The sequence below is a fragment of the Notolepis coatsorum genome (genome assembly GCF_963971535.1).
Source record: "Notolepis coatsorum genome assembly, chromosome: 13".
In the NCBI taxonomy this organism is placed as follows: Eukaryota; Metazoa; Chordata; class Actinopteri; order Aulopiformes; family Paralepididae; genus Notolepis; species Notolepis coatsorum.
In genome coordinates, this window is record NC_140177.1 from 36,152,252 (window position 1) to 36,172,906 (window position 20,655).

General features: G+C 38.8%; 1 protein-coding gene across 1 annotated transcript in view; it reads right to left on the reverse strand.

Moving 5' to 3' along the window:
- ctnnd2b (catenin (cadherin-associated protein), delta 2b) overlaps window positions 1-20,655 on the reverse strand; it is a gene marked incomplete at both ends in the record, with an annotated part of 213,541 nt that overhangs the window by 143,234 nt on the left and 49,652 nt on the right. Inside the window, 4 exons of the mRNA XM_084327635.1 lie at window positions 4,751-5,001; window positions 6,189-6,331; window positions 18,351-18,524; window positions 18,860-19,011. Of these exons, the coding sequence (XP_084183761.1) occupies window positions 4,751-5,001; window positions 6,189-6,331; window positions 18,351-18,524; window positions 18,860-19,011 (720 nt within the window). The remainder of the gene's footprint in view (window positions 1-4,750; window positions 5,002-6,188; window positions 6,332-18,350; window positions 18,525-18,859; window positions 19,012-20,655) is intronic.

A 20,655-nucleotide genomic window follows, 5' to 3' on the forward strand; every position in this document is an offset into this window, starting at 1 on the left:
AGAGAGAGAGAGAGAGAGAGAGAGAGAGAGAGAGAGAGAGAGCATTGTGTTGGAGAGAGTGAGCATGGTGTTAGAGAGAGAGCGAGGGCATGGTGTTAGAGAGAGAGAGACAGAGCAAGGGCATGGTGTTAGAGAGAGAGAGAGACAGAGAGCGAGCATGGAGTTAGAGAGAGAGCGAGGCATGGTGTTAGAGAGAGAGAGAGAGCATGGTGTTAAAGAGAGAGGGGGAGATAGAGAGAGAGAGAGAGAGAGAGAGAGAGAGAGAGAGAGAGAGAGAGAGAAGAGAGAGAGAGAGAGAGAGAGGGGGGGGGGGGGGGGGGTGGAGCATGTTTTCATCAGACCACAGCAAAACCACTGTCTCTGAACAGATCAACACGCAATCAGCAAGTATCAAAACCAAACAAACTACACTATTAAAAAAGCTACAAATGGGAAAGTAGTATAGAAGCATTCCAAAATGCTATCAAGCTACAAAAGGTCCAATCACGTTTAGACCAATTCCTGGAAAAAAATATCCAACACAACAGCAAAAGTGTAAACGGGCCGGTAGAAAGCCTCAATAATATATTTGACATTACAGCCTCCTTATCCAACCTAAAGGCCTCAAATAGGAAAGCGAGGAAAAAGCACGACAAAAATCTCAGGGAAGAATTAAGGAGCCTACAGTATCAAACCAAAAGCACAGAGAGCCAGACAACCAGAACACATTGAAACATTATAAAAACAGTCAGGAAAAAAAGGGACCAACATATTAGAAACCAGCTACATGATATAGAGGAATCCATAAAAACAAACAACTTCTGGGAAAACTGGAACAAACTAAACAAACACCGCCACGAGGATCTACCCATCCAAAATGGAGATGTATGGGTAAACCACTTCTCCAATCTCTTTAGCCCAATACAAAATAATGAACAGCAAAAACACATACAAGATAAACTACAAAGCCTAGAGTCAACCATAAAATACTACTAGAACCCACTAGACTCCCCAATTACACTACTAATTAAGAACTACAGGACAAAATAAAATCACTTAACATGTCCTTAGCTCTGGGATCTTCCCCAATATTTGGAAACAAGAACTGATAACACCGCTCCACAAAAGTCCTCTGTATGATCATCAGCCACAGACTCATACATTTCCTCACAAACAATAATGCCCTGAGCAAATCACATATTGGCTTCCTACCAAATCACTGTACAACAGACCATATTCTCACCCTCACCACCATAATCGACAACCAAATAAATAAAAACAAAAGCAAATACTCCTGTTTTGTTGACTTCCAAAAAGCTTTTGATTAAATTTGGCATGAGGGTCTGCTGTACAAACTATTAGAAAGTGGCATTGGAGGGAAAACCTACGACATCATAAAGTCAATGTACACCAACAACAAATCTTCTGTGAGGATTCAGGAAAAACACACAGACTTATTTCCTCAAAGCTATAGACAGGGGTGCAGTTTGAGTCCAACCCTCTTCAACATACATCAATGAACTGGCAAAAACATTGGAACAAGCTGCAGCACCTGGCATCCCCCATAGTAAACACAGAAGGCAAATGCCTACTGTTTACAGATTATCTGGTGCTGCTGTCTCCAACAAAAGAAGGGCTACAGCAGCACCATGAACTTCTACACAAATCCAGACCTGGGCACTGACAGTAAATCTAAACAAAACAAAAGTTAGGATAGTCAAAATAAGACCCAGCCTCCAACAACACAAACACACATTCCTCCTAGACACAATTGCCCTAGAACACACAAAAAACGACACCTATCTTGGCCTAAACATCAGCGCCACAGGGAACTTCAACCAAGCTGTGAATGACCTGAGAGATAAAGCAAGAAGGGCTTTTTATGTTATCAAAAGGAACATCAAGCTAGACATTCCAATTCAAATCGGGCCCACTTGCAAACCAAGATTTCACAAAATGTGAGGTGGAAACCGAGCTACACTTCCTAACAACCTGCCCACTATACCAATACATCAGAGACATACACTTCCCACAAATGGCAAACACCCAAAGATACTTTGATAACATGGCAAATAACGGAAAGAGAGAGAGCATGGTGTTAGAGAGAGAGAGAAATAGAGAGATAGAGAGAGAGCATGGTGTTAGAGAGATATAGTGAGAGAGAGAGCATGGTGTTAGAGAGAGATAGAGAGAGCATGGTGTTAGAGAGAGAAATAGAGAGAGAGAGAGAGAGAGAGAGAGAGAGAGAGAGAGAGAGAGAGAGAGAGAGAGAGAGAGAGAGAGCATGGTGCGATGCAAATTTTTATTCAGTATCTCCGTTTACCAGTAACTGAATTTGTAATACCCATGACAACCCATGACAACTTTTGAACAGATAAATTATATCTAGAATTGTGGAATTGGCGTAAGTAAAGGCTGATCTGAGTGTTGTAATGGAGATGAGAGGAGGGGAGCGCGCTGTGCGTCTCAGGTTTGTTCTGAAATAGGTCTCCAGCGCACATGCGGTAAATATTATTAATTTCACATGCATAACTAACTACCTACCTACCTACATATCTATCTTCAGTGTCTTCATCATGTAATACCAGGTCCAGTGTAAAGTTAAAGAGTTAAAGTGCCTAGAGTTCAAGTGTAAAGAGTTCAAGTGCCTAGAGTTACAGTGTCTAGAGTTACAGTGTCTAGAGTTACAGTGTCTAGAGTTACAGTGTAAAGAGTTACAGTGTATAGAGTACAGTGTAAAGAGTTACAGTGTCTAGAGTCACCATGTAGAGTTAAAGTGCCTAGAGTTACAGTGTAAATAGTTAAAGTGTCTAGAGTTACAGTGTCTAGAGTTACAGTGTAAATAGTTAGTGTCTAGAGTTACAGTGTCTAGAGTTACAGTGTAAAGAGTTAGTGTCTAGAGTTACAGTGTCTAGAGTTACAGTGTAAAGAGTTACAGTGCCTAGAGTTACAGTGTAAAGAGTTACAGTGTCTAGAGTCACCATGTAGAGTTAAAGTGCCTATAGTTACAGTGTAAAGAGGTAAAGTGTCTAGAGTCACAGTGTAAAGAGTTAAAGTGCCTGTACCTCTCCCTGCCAGGCTGCCAGTGTAAAGAGTTAAAGTGCCTAGAGTTACAGTGTAAAGAGTTAAAGTGCCTAGAGTTACAGTGTAAAGAGTCAAAGTGCCTAGAGTTACAGTGTAAAGAGTTAAAAAGTGTCTAGAGTTACAGTGTAAAGAGTTAAAATGTCTAGAGTTACAGTATAAAGAGTTACAGTGTAAAGAGTCAAAGTGCCTAGAGTTACAGTGTAAAGAGTTAAAGTGTCTAGAGTTACAGTGTAAAGAGTTAAAATGTCTAGAGTTACAGTATAAAGAGTTACAGTGTAAAGAGTTAAAGTGTCTAGAGTTACAGTGAGAGACCAGACTCATGCATGTGCTATAAGTACAAAGTATAATATACCACAAATTACTTTGGGTATGCAATCGTACATCTTTTTATAATTCATTTGTTTAACATTTTTGCCCGATGCTTAAGTGGTTAAAGTGTCTAGAGTTACAGTGTAAAGAATTAAAGTGCCTAGAGTTACAGTGTAAAGAATTAAAGTGCCTAGAGTTACAGTGTAAAAAATTAAAGTGCCTAGAGTTACAGTGTAAAGAGTTAACGTGCCTAGAGTTACAGTGTAAAGAGTTAAAGTGCCTAGAGTTACAGTGTAAAGAGTTAAAGTGCCTAGAGTTACAGTGTAAAGAATTAAAGTGCCTAGAGTTACAGTGTAAAGAATTAAAGTGCCTAGAGTTACAGTGTAAAGAGTTAAAGTGCCCAGAGTTACAGTGTAAAGAATTAAAGTGCCTAGAGTTACAGTGTAAAGAATTAAAGTGCCTAGAGTTACAGTGTAAAGAGTTAAAGTGTCTAGAGTTACAGTATAAAGAGTTACAGTGTAAAGAGTTAAAGTGTCTAGAGTTACAGTGAGAGACCAGACTCATGCATGTGCTATAAGTACAAAGTATAATATACCACAAATTACTTTATGTATGCAATCGTAAATCTTTTTATATTTAATTTGTTTAACATTTTTGCCCGATGCTTAAGTGGTTAAAGTGTCTAGAGTTACAGTGTAAATAATTAAAGTGTCTAGAGTTACAGTGTAAAGAATTAAAGTGCCTAGAGTTACAGTGTAAAAAATTAAAGTGCCTAGAGTTACAGTGTAAAGAGTTAAAGTGCCTAGAGTTACAGTGTAAAGAGTTAAAGTGCCTAGAGTTACAGTGTAAAGAATTAAAGTGCCTAGAGTTACAGTGTAAATAATTAAATTGTCTAGAGGTACAGTGTAAAGACTTAAAGTGCCTAGAGTTACAGTGTAAAGAGTTAAAGTGCCTAGAGTTACAGTGTAAAGAATTAAAGTGCCTAGAGTTACAGTGTAAAGAGTTAAAGTGCCTAGAGTTACAGTGTAAAGAATTAAAGTGCCTAGAGGTACAGCGTAAAGAGTTAAAGTGCCTAGAGTTACAGTGTAAAGAGTTAAAGTGCCTAGAGTTACAGTGTAAAGAGTTAAAGTGCCTAGAGTTACAGTGTAAATAGTTAAAGTGTCTAGAGTTACAGTGTAAAGAGTTAAAGTGCCTAGAGTTACAGTGTAAAGAATTAAAGTGCCTAGAGTTACAGTGTAAAGAGTTAAAGTGCCTAGAGTTACAGTGTAAAGAGTTAAAGTGCCTAGAGTTACAGTGTAAAGAATTAAAGTGCCTAGAGTTACAGTGTAAAGAGTTAAAGTGCCTAGAGTTACAGTGTAAAGAGTTAAAGTGCCTGTACCTCTCCCTGCCAGGCTGCCTGGCCTCTGCAGCGTGGCATTGGCATAGAGTTCGTGGGAGATCTTGTAGCCGTCTGGCCCGACGTGGTGCAGCATGCGCTTGGTGGGCGACAGCGTGGCGTAGCTGCCCACCACGGAGCTCAGCTGGTGGAGGGGCGACGAGGCGTGGTTACCCCCCGGGGACGCACCCATGTGGAGGGGAGAGGAGGAGCCCGCCGCCCCCGACGCCACCATGTTGATGGGCGAAGAGGTGCTGGAGAAGGAGATGGTTATAGTTGTTACAATGAACATATATATTCAACATGTTTTAATAAATAATTACTAAATATAGATGTATTTCATTAATTTATCACATAGTGTTTTATTAATTCATTATTATAATTTAAAATACAATTTATTTAGATTTTCAAATTTCCTTTTTTCCCAAATCTTTCCCCCAATTTATTATTTTCAACATTTACATTTTGAACATTTGCATACTTTTTTATGTTAAATCTTAATTTCTTTAATTTAAAATGTTTTTCATTTACATTTTCTTATTATTATTTTTTGATCAAATTTGTATTCAATTTCTTTTTTATGACAGAACACAAATCACAACGACATCAACAATAATAATAATAATAATAATAATAATAATAATAATAATAATAATAATAATAATAATAATAATAATAATAATAATAATAATAATAATAATAATAATAATAATAATAATAATAATAATAATAATAATAATAATAATAATAATAATAATAATAATAATAATAATAATAATAATAATAATAATAATAATGACAAGACATATAACAATAAAAATATAAAAATAAAATATTTCCATCAGACTTAAAATTAGAGTTAATTATAAAAGAAAAACAGAAAAATTGGTACTCCCTTGGGTTCCTTATTATCCACATCACTTAGGCCATATTTAGAATCAACCATTTGTATCCTGGTGTAACCTGGGAATATTCGGTTATTAAGTTGTTCACCTATTAGTTCAGTCCATAGGTAGAAGTTCTCACTACCTTGTAGGTGGCGTTGGAGCGTGTTATCAATAGCTTGCTATTGATTGTTGAGGTCAATTATTGTGAAAAAAGGGGATAAACAAAAGAAAATCACAGTAGGTAGGGGAGAAAGAATAAAAACACAGTCACCCAACAAGATGAACCCACCCACCGTCCTCCCCCCAGAAGTATCCCACCCCCCCCCCCCTAAAAGCAAGCAGCAAAAAACACACAAAAAAGGCATGAAGACATAGACACTTGCTCGCAATTTTCTTATTTTTAAAATGTACATTTTAATTAAAAATCTTAATTTCTTTTACTTTTGGGTTTTTTATTTGAATGTCAGAATCATTTTCATCATGTAAGAAAAAGGAGATATTTTTGCAGACCTTTACAGACCTATCTTAAGCTACCGGTACGGGCCGGCACCCACCAGGACTTGGCCAGTCGGCTGGGGGACTGTTTGGGCGAGGACACCCGCTGTAGGGTGGCATAGCTGGGCATGTCTGAGGAGGCTGAGCCCAGGCGCTGGAGCTTGGTGGGAGAGCCGACCGCCTGCAGAGGAGAACTGACCCTCTGGAACAACAAGTAGAAGACAGTTCTTTACTAAACACACTGTTACAGAACTGACCCTCTGGAACAACAAATAGAAGACAGTTTTTTAAAGGGGTATATATACAGTATATGCATTTCATCAAATAATAATTTCTTAATTTCACCAAAATTTCACAAGAAATGATTACATGAAATCATATGCTACACTCCAGTAAGTACCTCACCCATCACCCCTGCTCCCCAATTCCACGCCATCCTGAATACCTCCCAGGCTTACATAAATAACACAAAATAACAAAAAAAAATCTAATAATTGAGGACTACTACTACTACTACTACTACTCAGGGCCGCTATTGTTTTTTTTCTTATTTCTTTTTATTTCTTATTTTTTTTTGCGGGGCCCCCCTTCCCGCGAGGCCCTTTTCCATCACAGACCTAAAATCTAGTTTTGCTTATATGCTTATATATTTCACATTAGACACGTTTGTAGAATGTTCCTGGCTCTGCGGCTCTGCAGATGTATATTGGCTCTGCAGATTGTTTTCAAGAAGGGAGGGGTTACATCACGTGTACGCCGGCGTGCGTCAGCTGCGTTTTACTATTTCGAGCTAACCTAGAGAGAGCGCGTGCAGCATTGTTATGCCAAGATGAAGAGGACAGATGAACTTCGTCAACTCCATGCGGTTGTCTCCATCCTCTTGGACGTTTGGTGAGTTTTTAATCCACTCGATTCTATTCCCGCCGTGGATATATCTCTCTCTCTCTCTTAATGCACTCTCTCTCTCTCTCTTAATGCACTCTATTCTCTCTCTCTCTTAATGCACTCTATTCTATTCCCGCCGTGGATATATCTCTATCTCTCTTAATGCACTCTCTCTCTCTCGCTTAATGCACTCTATTCTCTCTCTCTTAATGCACTCTATTCTATTCCCGCCGTGGATATATCTCTCTCTCTCTCCAAACGGGCCGGCTAGCTAGTTAGCTGTAGCTAACAGTGTGTGGCCTGGTGTCACCGAGCACCTGGTGCGAGGGAGGTGAGCTTGGTGTTAGCTCAGTTAGCTGTTTAGCTACGACGTTAGCTGCTTGTTTTCGCTCGGCTGGGAACGTTAGCTTGATGCTATCAGTTAGCCTAGAGTTAGCTGTTAGCTTGTGCTACGACCATTGACATTAGCCGTGAGAATAGCGGGCCCTGGCACTCTCTGACTACGACATCATATTTGACAGAAGATGTAGTCGGGACTGCACCATGACAAGGCTCCGGCCATAGCTTTTTGTCCCGCCAGCGAGAGGCCTTTCGTCAACGTGGAGACCTGTGTTGCGGCCTTTCGCCCTGCGTTCCTTGGTGCAGGTAAGATGTCATGAGTTAATGCACTCTATTCTCTCTCTCTTAATGCACTCTATTCTATTCCCGCCGTGGATATATCTCTATATCTCTCTCTCTCTTAATGCACTCTCTCTCTAGGGGCTCATCTTTGCTTATCTCTCTCATACATGCTCTCTCTCTAACACACACACATGACACACAGACATGCTCTCTCTCTCTCTCTCTCTCTCTCTCTCTCTCTCTCTCTCTCTCTCTCTCTCTCTCTCTTTCTAACACACACAGTCTGCCTATGGCGGCCTTTCTCGATGGCTAGGCTGCGCTCGCTGAGTCTGTACCTAGTCAAGGATCTTCAGTCACAGTGCTCAGGTATTCTGCCACTGTGTACTCTCTGTTTAGGGCCAAATAGCATTTCAATTTCTTTCCAATGTGTCTCTCTCTCTCTCTCTCTCTCTCTGTACACTGTATATTGACTGTAGAACGGGAGCTCTCTCTCGCTCTCTCTCTTGCTATATGTTGACTGTATCATGCCCAGCCTCGGGCAGTGCTATTATTTAAGAATATGTAGACTGTATGAGAGGGGGGGGGGGGGGGGGGGGGGGGCCTCGCGTTTAAATCTCGCACAGGGCCTCGCATTTCTCCCAGGCGGCCCTGCTACTACTACTACTACTACTACTACTACTACTACTACTACTACTACTACTACTACTACTACTACTACTACTACTACTACTACATTTTACATTTTACATTTAGTCATTTAGCTGACGCTTTTATCCAAAGCGACTTACAAGTTCTGTGCGACAAGACAGCAAGAAGGGTATAACTCTATCAGCTGAGTAACAATGTTCATCAAAGTGTTGCGTGTTACAGTGTAGGTTAGTTTATTAGGACAAGTGCATGACATTAAGGTTAGTCGGGGTTAGATTTTTTTTTTTTTTTTTTTTATCATTTCAGATAATGGTTGAAGAAGTGAGTCTTTAGTCGACGGCGAAAGATTGGACGGGATTCGGCTGTCCTAACTGGGATGGGTAGTTCATTCCACCATTGTGGGGCAAGGACTGAGAATAGGCGGCTTCTCTTTGATGACCCTCCGATGACTACTACTACTACTACTACTACTACTACTACTGCTACTACTACTAATAGTATTACTACTCCTACTACTACTACTATTACTGCTACTACTACTAATAGTATTACTACTACTACTACTACTACTACTACTACTACTACTACTACTGCTATTACTACTACTGTTACTACTACTACTACTACTACTACTACTACTACTACTACTACTACTACTACTATTACTACTACTACTACTACTACTACTACTACTACTACTACTACTACTACTACTACTACTACTACTACTGCTATTACTACTACTGTTACTACTATTACTACTACTACTACTACTACTAATATTACTACTAATACTACTCATACTACTGCTACTACTACTACTGCTGCTGCTACTACCAGTACTACTATTACTACTACTAATAGTACTACTACTCCTACTACTACTAATACTACTATTATTACTACTACTACTACTACTACTACTACTACTACTACTACTACTACTACTACTACTACTACTACTACTACTACTACTACTACTATTATTACTACTACTACTACTACTACTACTACTACTACTACTACTACTACTACTACTACTACTACTACTACTACTACTACTACTACTACTAATACTACTACTGCTACTACTACTATTATAACTACTACTGCTACTACTACTATTACTACTATTATAACTACTACTGCTACTACTACTATTACTACTATTATAACTACTACTACTATTACTACTGCTACTGCTAATGGGAGTAAAGATCAATGGGAGTGGAGGTCAATGAGAGTGGAGGTCAATGAGAGTGGAGGTCAATGAGAGTGGAGCTCAATGAGAGTGGAGCTCAATGAGAGTGGAGGTCAACTGGGATCCAAACAAGCTCTCTTTGTGGGCCTTTCCTTACATTCCCAGCAGGAAGATGTTAATATTTGGAAGGATGTGATTTGATAACGGCTCTCTCATTTACTTGCACTCTGAGTGCCAGAGAAGGGCTAAGGATATGGCTGCCAGGCTCCTGGGATCTAGAATACTGGCATGAAATCTCTTTGGATGAATAGAAAGAAATAAGTGTTAGTTTGTAATCAATAAGATACGCTTCTTAAAAACCCACACATCTGCCCTCTAATCCTAAGCCTGGATAATTCATGCATCATTGTCTAGCATAATAAGCAGCCTGAGAGCAGCAGAGAGCATCACAAGAGAGAAGAACATGACAAATGAATCCACATGGAAGGGTTAAAAAGCCCCTCACGTTTTGGTGGTTAAAAAACGTTGTTCGTTACGTTGGCATTCGAATCTTAATGAATGGGTTCGAACCTTTTTTTTTTTACACAAAAAATATATATCAGAATGTGATATATATCAGAATATCACAGTACTATGTTGCGTTTACAATAATTCGAAAGTCACGAGCGAACACAGACACAACACAGTCTAGTCGAGATGAGGAGGGGTCACCATCATACATTATCAGGAAATTAATCAATCATGCAAAAAAAGAGAGAGTTGAGTGACTCACACTCACCCGTCTTATTTCATAAATAATACAACATTTCCGAATGGACGTTTGGATTAAACCAAGTGTATGCAGTGTTGCTTTCCCAGTGGAACACAAGTTACTTAACGTTACACAGGTATGTTATGCACGTTAATTAAGTCAGACTAACACGTTTAGCTTGCTAACGTTAAGATAGCAAGAGCCGTCGGCCAACAAAGATGTTGTTTCAACAAATGTATTCACAAAATGGATTATCATCCAAACATTATTGAAGCCTCCCGTGACCAGTAAGTAGGTACTACTACTACTAACCGCTGCCATAGGCGCTGATTTATGTTTCTGCCAGTGGGTACTCAAAACAGTTGAATGCCCCACGCCCAAGATAAACCTTATGCAATAGCCATAGCCTATCACTGTAAGAAATAAAAGCTGCAAGAAAACGGTAAATGTCTGGCATCAATGGTTTCCAAATACTTACGGTCAAATTACAGTAAAATCAAATACATTTACAGATTACAACCTTTATTTAATGGTTAATATTTTGATAAAAGGTCATTTACTGTATGTTTATGGTATTTACACTTAAAGTAGAAAAACAAAGGTAATCTGTAAAATAATACAGTGAATTTCCTGTGAAAAAACATTTATTTTTACAGTAACATGACTTGTTGCTATATGGATTTTGCAGAGCACAAATAAACCTTCTTGCAACAGATTCTGTTTGTCCCAAGTGTTTTCTTCAAAGGACCTTCAGGAGTCCAGGGCCCTCATTTATCAACAATGCTTAGAAAGTGTTCTATTTTCGTTCTTAAGCACATAATTTAGAATGTCTCTACGCACAGAAAAATCGGGATTTATCACACGTGCGTACACAGGTCGTACGCACACCTGCAAGTACTCCGTGTTGATAAATGCCACTTGTTCTACGCTCCGAGCTCGTGCACGATTTTAAGTATTTGCATATAGAACCGCCCGTAATTAACCATATACGGTAATGAAACACCCCCATGAAATGTGGAAAAGTGGACTAAACCGAGTGAACACCTGGGAGAAATACGCGACAGGCTGACACACGTGTACACGGTGATGTCGGAAACAGTCGGATATGATATCTATTAACTTCCTAAAGACCATTGCTGCCTGGGCAGCGCAAACACTAATAAAGACTGTTAACCACTGTTTGGCGTTGGTGTCATTAATAATAACCATGCTGGAATATGAATGCCCTTTTTCGTTTTGTTCTTTTAAAGTTCGATTACCCAGGGATTAAAGTTCTCCAAATCGCGACGGATTTTCCGTAAATTTTCTACCTCCATGGTTTAATATGATTTGTTGAGGCATACAATCTATTTTGATGTCGGTATTAGGTATAGCCTATATAAATTATATATGCATAGCCTACATTATGCAACAGTAATTTGCACATAACGCAGCATGGCACAGACATGTCACACGGAGCCCCGCGCCTGCATACAGTGAACTAACTTGATCGTTAATATAACTGTTGCCCTTGTATCTTTACGCTTATGAAAACATTAAATAATATGTATAGGCTATAGGCCATCGTTTTGCCTTAATAGCCTATATTCTCAAATGGCATTTAATGGCTATCCGCTGTGGGCTATCTCCTCGCTGATGGACCAGTATACCTTTATATCATATCATATTCCTATGTCTCCAAGGAATCGTGGGGCTCTGGGGAATAAAGGTTGGGAACCCCTGCTATAGCCTATCCTAGGCTATTTTATTTACAGTAGTTTATTTATGATTTGTTTCCATAGCCGGTCTCAGTTATGCTGTGGCTGAGATAGGTCGGGATTAATGAAGCTGATAGGAGACTGCTTCTCGGCTATACGAATTAAAGCCACGATTGAAAATAATGTACTTCCTTTTTGACAATAGTATACTATAACAATAATACGAGAGTACAAGAACAATGAATCTCACTGCCATGTAGCCTACGCCATGTATAGCCTACCTATGTGATCAATAAAAACGCAAACTTGAATTCCATCATCATATTTATATGTTGTGTCTGTCCACTATGTTTGTTACTTTGTTATTTTTCCCCCCTATGTAAAGCGACCTTGGGTCTCTTGAAAGGCGCTATATAAAATTAAGCTATTATTATTATTATTATTATTATTATTATTATTATTATTATTATTATTATTATTATTATTATTATTATTATTATTATTATTATTATTATTATTATTATTATTATTATTATTATTATTATTATTATTATTATTATTATTATTATTATTATTATTATTATTATTATTATTATTATTATTATTATTATTATTATTATTATCATCACGTCTGTGCAGGAGCTCACAAATAGACTGTTAGTGTCAGTGAAGTTTCAACAGAGGTCATCTATTCTAACCAACAAATTGAAGTAGAAAGCATTTCGTTGTGACCAATCTTATTTGGAAACATGACACACAAAATAATAGTATTTAGCTTTTTATTTTAAACAATATTTAATCGCGTTTGGAGGTGGGTGTTCTACGTCTGCCCCCCGTGCCAAACAAGCAGGCCAACCTCTTGTTCGCGCGTGAGCCCGTTATAATTACACTACTGTCGCTATTTTACAATTAACTATAATGAATTACGAGTCATACAGAACACACCAGTGTTGAAACGAATGCACGGAAGCTTATTTCCGCGTTGTAGTCTTCATATTCTACCGCTGGGCGCCAGGTACGCATGCTCTGAGCTGTGCGTAGATATACGCACAAAGTCAAGCACACGTTCAAAATGATAAGTCCCACACTTTGCTTAGAAATGATCGTACGCACGGGTTACGCACATATCTGTGCGTACGCACCATTGATAAATGAGGGCCTAGGAGCCTAAGGCTGTGATCACATTGAAAGCCTGTTTCTTCAAATACAAGGTGCGGTGAACATAGAGAATCTAAAGTACACAGGGAGCAACATTACACAAGTTACATACATCCCGAATTTCCCCAAGGGGATTAATAAAGGATCATCTTATCTTATCTTATACATTACTACTGATTACTGTTGCTACCTCAGCTAACGTTACATAAGTTACATACATTACTACTGATTACAGCTAACGTTACATAAGTTACATACATTACTACTGATTACTGTTGCTGCTACCTCAGCTAACATTACATAAGTTACATACATTACTACTGATTACTGTTGCTGCTACCTCAGCTAACATTACATAAGTTACATACATTACTGGGCGTTTATTTGATTTTGGGCACTTTTGGGAAAATCTATTTATCAAAAATAAAATTGCATAAAACCTTAAATGATCAATTAAGCTTTATAGTCATTTTGTCAGGAATCATAATATGAACATTGTTGTAAACATCACTTTATGGAATTTAATATATTTAACACTTTTCCTAGAATGTCATAGAACATTGTCATTACCATCACGTTACCAAATAACTCTTTAAAATGTAAAAAAAAAAGTAAAAGATTTGTGCTTTTAAGGCATTTATGTAACATTATACCTTACTTCTGATGTATTAGTGGTTTGAAATATTTTACTTGAATTGAAACATGCTTTAGATCTTTAGATATGCAGCCTTTTAAATATATTGCTAGATCCTGTCAAGAAAGATACAATTACTACAATGAACAATGAACAACTGGTCCATGGCTCTTGTTTTTCATACATAAAATGTTAAGGGAGGGCTTGTAATATAGGAAAACATGTAGGAAAATGTCAGATTTAAACTATTTGTTACAAATTTGTTAAGAAATATGTCATGTGTTGGTAATGACGTACTGTTGTGGTAATGACGAAATGTGATGGGAATGACATTTAGATAGATTTATTGAATTCATTCATGGATACAGTAACACAACATCAGAATCATAGGTATTATCAACAACTGTTACAACAGGATAGGAACATCTAAGAAACCATCTAAAAAAAACACTGACAACCTTTATGGTTTCAAACAACATACTTTAACAGTAAGATGTTTGTTCTTTTAACATGCCTACATCTTCTTCTCCATGAGGGAGCATACTTGTTTCCAGACAGAGGCATTGAGCATCATATGTCTTTTAGTAATCGGTTGGGGCTCTGGGACAAGGCCCAGCACGTTTTCCATTCTATACCATATTAGGGGAGAACGGGGGACGTTGTCACACTTTTTACTCTAGTGTGAATTGCTCATAATCAAAACATCTTTCAATAGTCATTCCTACATTAAATTGAAGCTTAAGATGTTGGCTTGAAATGTGTATCCCTCTCATTTTCCAACGTATTGTAACAAAGAGTTAATCACCTATCAAAGACACTCTGACACATTGTGACAACCAACCCCATCATGGGGATGGTTGTCACACACTATGGGGTTGGTTGTCACCATGTGTTTTAAAACTTTTAATGGGAAAATCTTAAAAAGAAGACAAGATTTAGATTTCAGATAATGATTGAAGAAGTGCGTCTTTAGTCGACGGCGAAAGATTGGATGGGTTTCGGCTGTCCTAACTGGGGTGGGTAGTTCATTCCACCATTGTGGGGCAAGGACTGAGAATAGACAAGAAGGCAGAACTAAATTTGAAAGTTTAATTGCATTGACAAGTTGACAAATACATAACTTAATGCATCTTAATGAACATAAACAGGAAACACATCTTTAGGCCATCCTATATAACAAAATAAGAACACAATAAATCGGCCTAACAATAATAGCCTACACAACATGTCTAGTAAAGTACCTGCACAGCAGGATGTCTGGCAACACCACATTAGAATAGTATACACAAATATACTAGTATAATATAATAGTATACCCAAAAAACCCAAATATCGCTTATCGAATATCGATAATATAACAACCAAATATCAGTTATTCGATAGTTGCCCTTTATCTGGCACTATTTAAAAGTTTAACTGAGATCGGAATAAAGGAGTTTTTAAACCTATTTAGTCTAGAGCGTGGAACTCTAAACCTCCTCCCAGGGCAGTAGCTCATACTCGGCATGTAAGAAATGGGAGGGGTCCGAGACTATTCTATTGGCTTGCCTTAGAGTAGCCTGTTAAAAAATAGACTGCAGGGATGGGTGAACTTTCACCCCTATGATCTTCCATGCAGTCTGCATCAGACGGACCAGTTTGGACTTTAATTGTACAGACAGGTTACCAAACCAAGCTCTGATGAGACTCTCTAATACAGATTGGTAGAAAAGTAACATTTTTTTTTTTATCTACACCATGAACTCTAAGGCGACGTAGAAAGTGCAGTCGTTGTTGTAGTCTGCTACACAGGCTATCTACATGGGTGTTCCAGGTTAGTGTGTTATCGACAAAAATCACAAGATATTTATATGAAGAGACCGGCGAGATGGACTCTGTGTGGATGACCACAGGCCTGTGGTCCCCAACACCTCTGGGGTCAAACACCATCTCCTCAGTCTTAACTGATTGAAAATGGTATTAACAGATTGCAGAATGGGTACAATACAGTAAGGCTCAATACACACAATTGTTAAGGGGATGCAGACCAGAGAAAGACTTTCGTCTTGTTTACACCAGGTCCCCCATTTTCTATTTATAATGAATTGTAAGTAGGGTGCAACTAGCACCGTGCAATCCATTCTTTGTGGATCTAGCCCTTAATGTTGCTAGTCTTTAGCACTTTGTGATGGAGCACTTTGTCAGCCATCAGTTGAGTGTTTGCATGTGTTTTACACAAGCATGTGTCCCTATCACGGACGTTGGCCTCACTATCCAAAATGGGCAGGTTTTCCATAACTTACTATAGGAAATCTTGAGCTGTGGATGTTCATTCTTGAATTTCCGCCAAAGACTGTATGTTTCATTCAGAAAGCGCTTTTGCATTTTCACTTTCTTCCGCATCAATGTGTCTCTCTTCCCTGTTGTTGCCCGTGAGTTATCATCACGTTCCAGAAACTCTTTGACTTTTGTCCTGATAGAGAGAGGCAATGCATTTGCATGTTTCTTCTGAAGTCCAGTTCCTCTTCTGTATTTCTGCATCATCTTTGCAGAGAATCCAAGTTCCTTTTGAGCCAGATACACCAACTTGTACTTTTTCAGAATTCCCCCCCTTAGAATCTTTGAAATTACTTGCTTCTCTTTAGTGTTGGTGTCTCACAGCTCTGACACTAGAGTATTGTGGAACAATATAGTGTCTTCCTGAGATCACATTTCTTTGACTTCATTTGTTGTTTTGATTTTGATCGTGGCGATTCTTGTGGTTTGAGCTTATTTGACAGTCTTTCATATCGTTTTTTATATTTCTCCATATTTCGTTTTGCTCTCTCCAACATCAGGTTGGCTTCACACAGATCTCTGTAGACTTTACTTCTGTTTCTGTTCACCTTTTTTCGTCCTCTTTGTTGTGGGGTTTCTTGTGGTGTAGGCTGATTGGGACTTTCACATCTGGCAATAGGGACAGGGACAGCATTGTGTTGCTCAGGTTGTTGTGTTGGTGACACTGGTGGCCTATTCACTGTTAGGTATCCATATTTCATATTTGCTTATCGTTTGTTCTTTTGTTTCTTTGATTGATTCGCCATTGATGCCTTTTATATCTTTGTGTGCATTTGGGCAGCTGAGATATGCATTGCAGCGTACCCGTCTCTTTTCTCTTTTTATACAGCTCTTTTTCTTTTTGAAAATATCTTTGATATTGTTCTGGATCATCTTTAAGTCTGTCTCTGTATGATTTTGACCTTTGGCCTGTTGATTTAGGTGCCATGGTGAAGACACTAGCATAAACAAATACAAAAACCAATAAATAAATAAATAAATAACAATAAATATCAGTTATAAATGAGACACAACATATATTTACATATACATATACATACAAGTAATGTTATCCAAAAAAAAAGCTATAAACAGATATCTTTGTCATTACCACCACACGTTGTCATTACCACCACACTTCATTGTGTGGCGGTAATGACCGTGATGGTAATGACATTTTCTTACTTTTAAGCTAACAGCTAGCATAACATCAAACTTGCTTATATTCAATTCTTAGCTAGCTAGCAATGTACTCAATGTACCTACAAATATGAAGAAGTTTGACTAAGATTCAAAAGCATTATCAAACATATTCTGTAGTATGAGTAAGTAAATGTGAAAATATCTTACATTCCTGGTGATCAAAATGTCAGTCTTCCACTCTGACAGCCATGTGCTCCACTGTCACTACAGGTTGTAATTGGTACCAAAGCAAGGGGCGTAGCCAACACTTCATTGTATTGCAAATAGTTCAACGTGATGGTAATGACACAGATATTAAGGGACAAACCTATTTTGATATTTTTTTTTTCACATATTGTACTCAAGTTAAATATTTGGCAGAGAATCATTGATTCAAATGTAGTTATAGTAATATATACCTAAAAGCATTGTTTTTTAATAGTTTTTTCTAGAGAAATACAAGACCAAACGTTAAAACTCTGGATTGGGACAAGGTGAAAATGGTAAAATTCCAACATTAAACAACAAAAAATAAGATAAAAAATGTATGTTTTAAATTGAATAATTAAGTCTAGGTAAGTAATTAATTATACTAATCAATGATAGCATAAAGAATCTGGAAATATTTTTTTTTCTTTCAAATATATCCCAGGGACATGAAAATGCCCAAAATCAAATAATCACCCACTGATTACTGTTGCTGCTACCTCAGCTAACATTACATAAGTTACATACATTTACTGTTGTTACCTCAGCTAACGTTACATATTGTTACATACCGGTACATTACTGTTGCTACCTCAGCTAACGTTACATAAGTTACATACATTTACTGTTGTTACCTCAGCTAACGTTACATAAGTTAAGATACATTATTGTTGCTACCTCAGCTAACGTTTTATAGGTTACATAAATGACCACTGTTTGCATTGATTGCTCACAGCCCTCCAGGCCTTGCTGTTCATATATCTGTTGTGGTAAAACCTGGTTGTACAAACAAGGTATTCGTCTGTGTGCTCCATGGCAAAAATACTAACTTTTTGCCCGAAAAAGTGTCGCTTCAAAAACACGAGACGCCTGTCGCGACAAAACCACTGAAAACCATAGAAAAAAGAAAAAGGAGTCCAGTGTGAATTCAGATGATGTTACCTGGGCAGGCAGAGTAGCACAGGAGTAGTACATGGGGGGGCCGGAGGGGGCGGGGCTTCCATCAGCCGGCATGTGGAAGGCGCTGGCGTGAGCCTGGTTAAAGGAGTCCCTCTGGGACTGAGAGGGAGAGTCTCCTACAGAGGACAACTGAGCTGCCACACGGTTTGAAGTAACCTGGAGAGAGAGCGAGAGAGCGAGAGAGAGAGAGAGAGAGAGAGAGAGAGAGAGAGAGAGGGCAGGAGAGAAAGAGAAAGAGAGAGAGGGCAGGAGAGAAAGAGAAAGAGAAGGCGGGAGAGAGAGGACAGGAGAGAGAGAGAGACACAGGGAGAGAGATAGAGAGAGACAGAGAGAGAGAGAGAGAGAGAGAGAGAAAGAGTAAGAGAGAGATAAGGTGAACAGTTGAGCTCAGTTGGAAGGCTACTGTCTATGGTGCTGAACATGCTGGTTATTGTACATAAGATTGGGTTCTTTCCTGTGGTGGATTAGTGCTTTATTTATTTATTTATTACCTGGTTATAACTGTGCACGGCTCCCCCCACCTGGCCGCTACGGGCCATGGCCGGCTCGCCGAGTGCCAGGCCCTGGTTGCTATGGTAACCGGCAGCCGCATAGGCGTCCTGGTTGTTGAGCTGCAAAGCACTCTGGGACAGGAGGCCTTGTCCTGGAGGAAAATAACAGGTTAGGGAGCGACACGACGAGGCCGGCGGTCCAAGGTGTGATCAAGTGTCAAGGTCAAAGGTCATGGAATTATTTCTGTCCTGCTGTCGAACTACGCATTCTGGTTTTCTCGTCATGGCTCTACTGCTCTGATGATATTTTGGTGGATGTATTTGAGAGCATAATAATTAATTGATTGATTGATTAATTTATTGGTTCATTGATTTGGTGATTGGTTGATTGGTTAATTTATCTTAGCATGCTAATGCTAACAAACACATAGACAGACACACTGACTCCTAGCATGCTAATGCTAACAAGCACACTGACTCCTAGCATGCTAATGCTAACAAGCACACTGACTCCTAGTATGCACACTGACTCCTAGCATGCTAACGCTAACAAACACATAGACAGACACACTGACTCCTAGCATGCTAACGCTAACAAACACATAGACAGACACACTGACTCCTAGCATGCTAATGCTAACAAGCACACTGACTCCTAGCATGCTAATGCTAACAAACACATAGACAGACACACTGACTCTGCTAACAAACACATAGACAAACACACTGACTCCTAGCATGCTAATGCTAACAAGCACACTGACTCCTAGTATGCTAACGCTAATCAAACAGAAAGTCAAACACACTGACAACTCTCCAATTATAGTAATTAGCATTAGCATTAGAATGTTATCGCAAGACGGTGATAGGAGCATAATGTAGAGTGATAGGAATCATAGGAAATGTGATAGGAGGCATGTTAGGAAGCATATATGAAGCATGTTAGGAAGCATAATATAGGAAGCATGTTAGAAAGCACAGTAAGGCTGTGTTCACATCGGACGCATTTTTCTTGCGCTCAAACACGAGGGGGTGGACCTGAAGTGACAATGTGATATGTTATGATAATAATGATATGTTATGATTGATAATAATGATTAGGGGTGTAACGGTACACAGAAGCCACGGTTCGGTACATACCTCGGTATTGCGGTCATGGTTCGGTACGAGTTCGGTACAACAGAAAACTAATATTTATAATAATTATTATATTTATGATAATTATTATAATTATTATTATTATCAAATAGAATCATTTTCTATAGGCTTGCCGTGGTAGTCAGTGATACTGGTGGCATTCTGTGTTCAGGCATCCACTGAGTAAATTAATTGCCTACTGCCCCTTTAACAACTTATCCTTGTTAAGTTTCAGTTTCACTTAGAGAGGATTTAACTTCACGAGACTGAATACTAGAGAACAGATGACATGTTACAACAATGGCAGAGGATTATTTGGATTTAAACACAGTAGCAGTTCAACTGGAGAGGAGCTCAGATGATCAGTCCGGAAAAGTTTATTTTTTTTCTTGTGAGAGTCCGGCGGGGGAGAATGTTGGTGTGTGTGTTGGCGACGCGTGTGTGTGTCTTTCCATTGGTTTTATTTGGTTAACATTATTGGGCGAACAAGACAACGAAAGAAAACTGTAAAATTGTAATGACCCTGCAGCTGTTCCAATGTAAATGTGCCTTCCTCCGTGCACTTTCGTCCGCTCTGAAGTCGGACTCGGTGTGCCCGGCCACGCGCGCTGTTCTCGCACGGCACGAGTGCATGCATGCGCGACTGGTGTGTTTGCGCT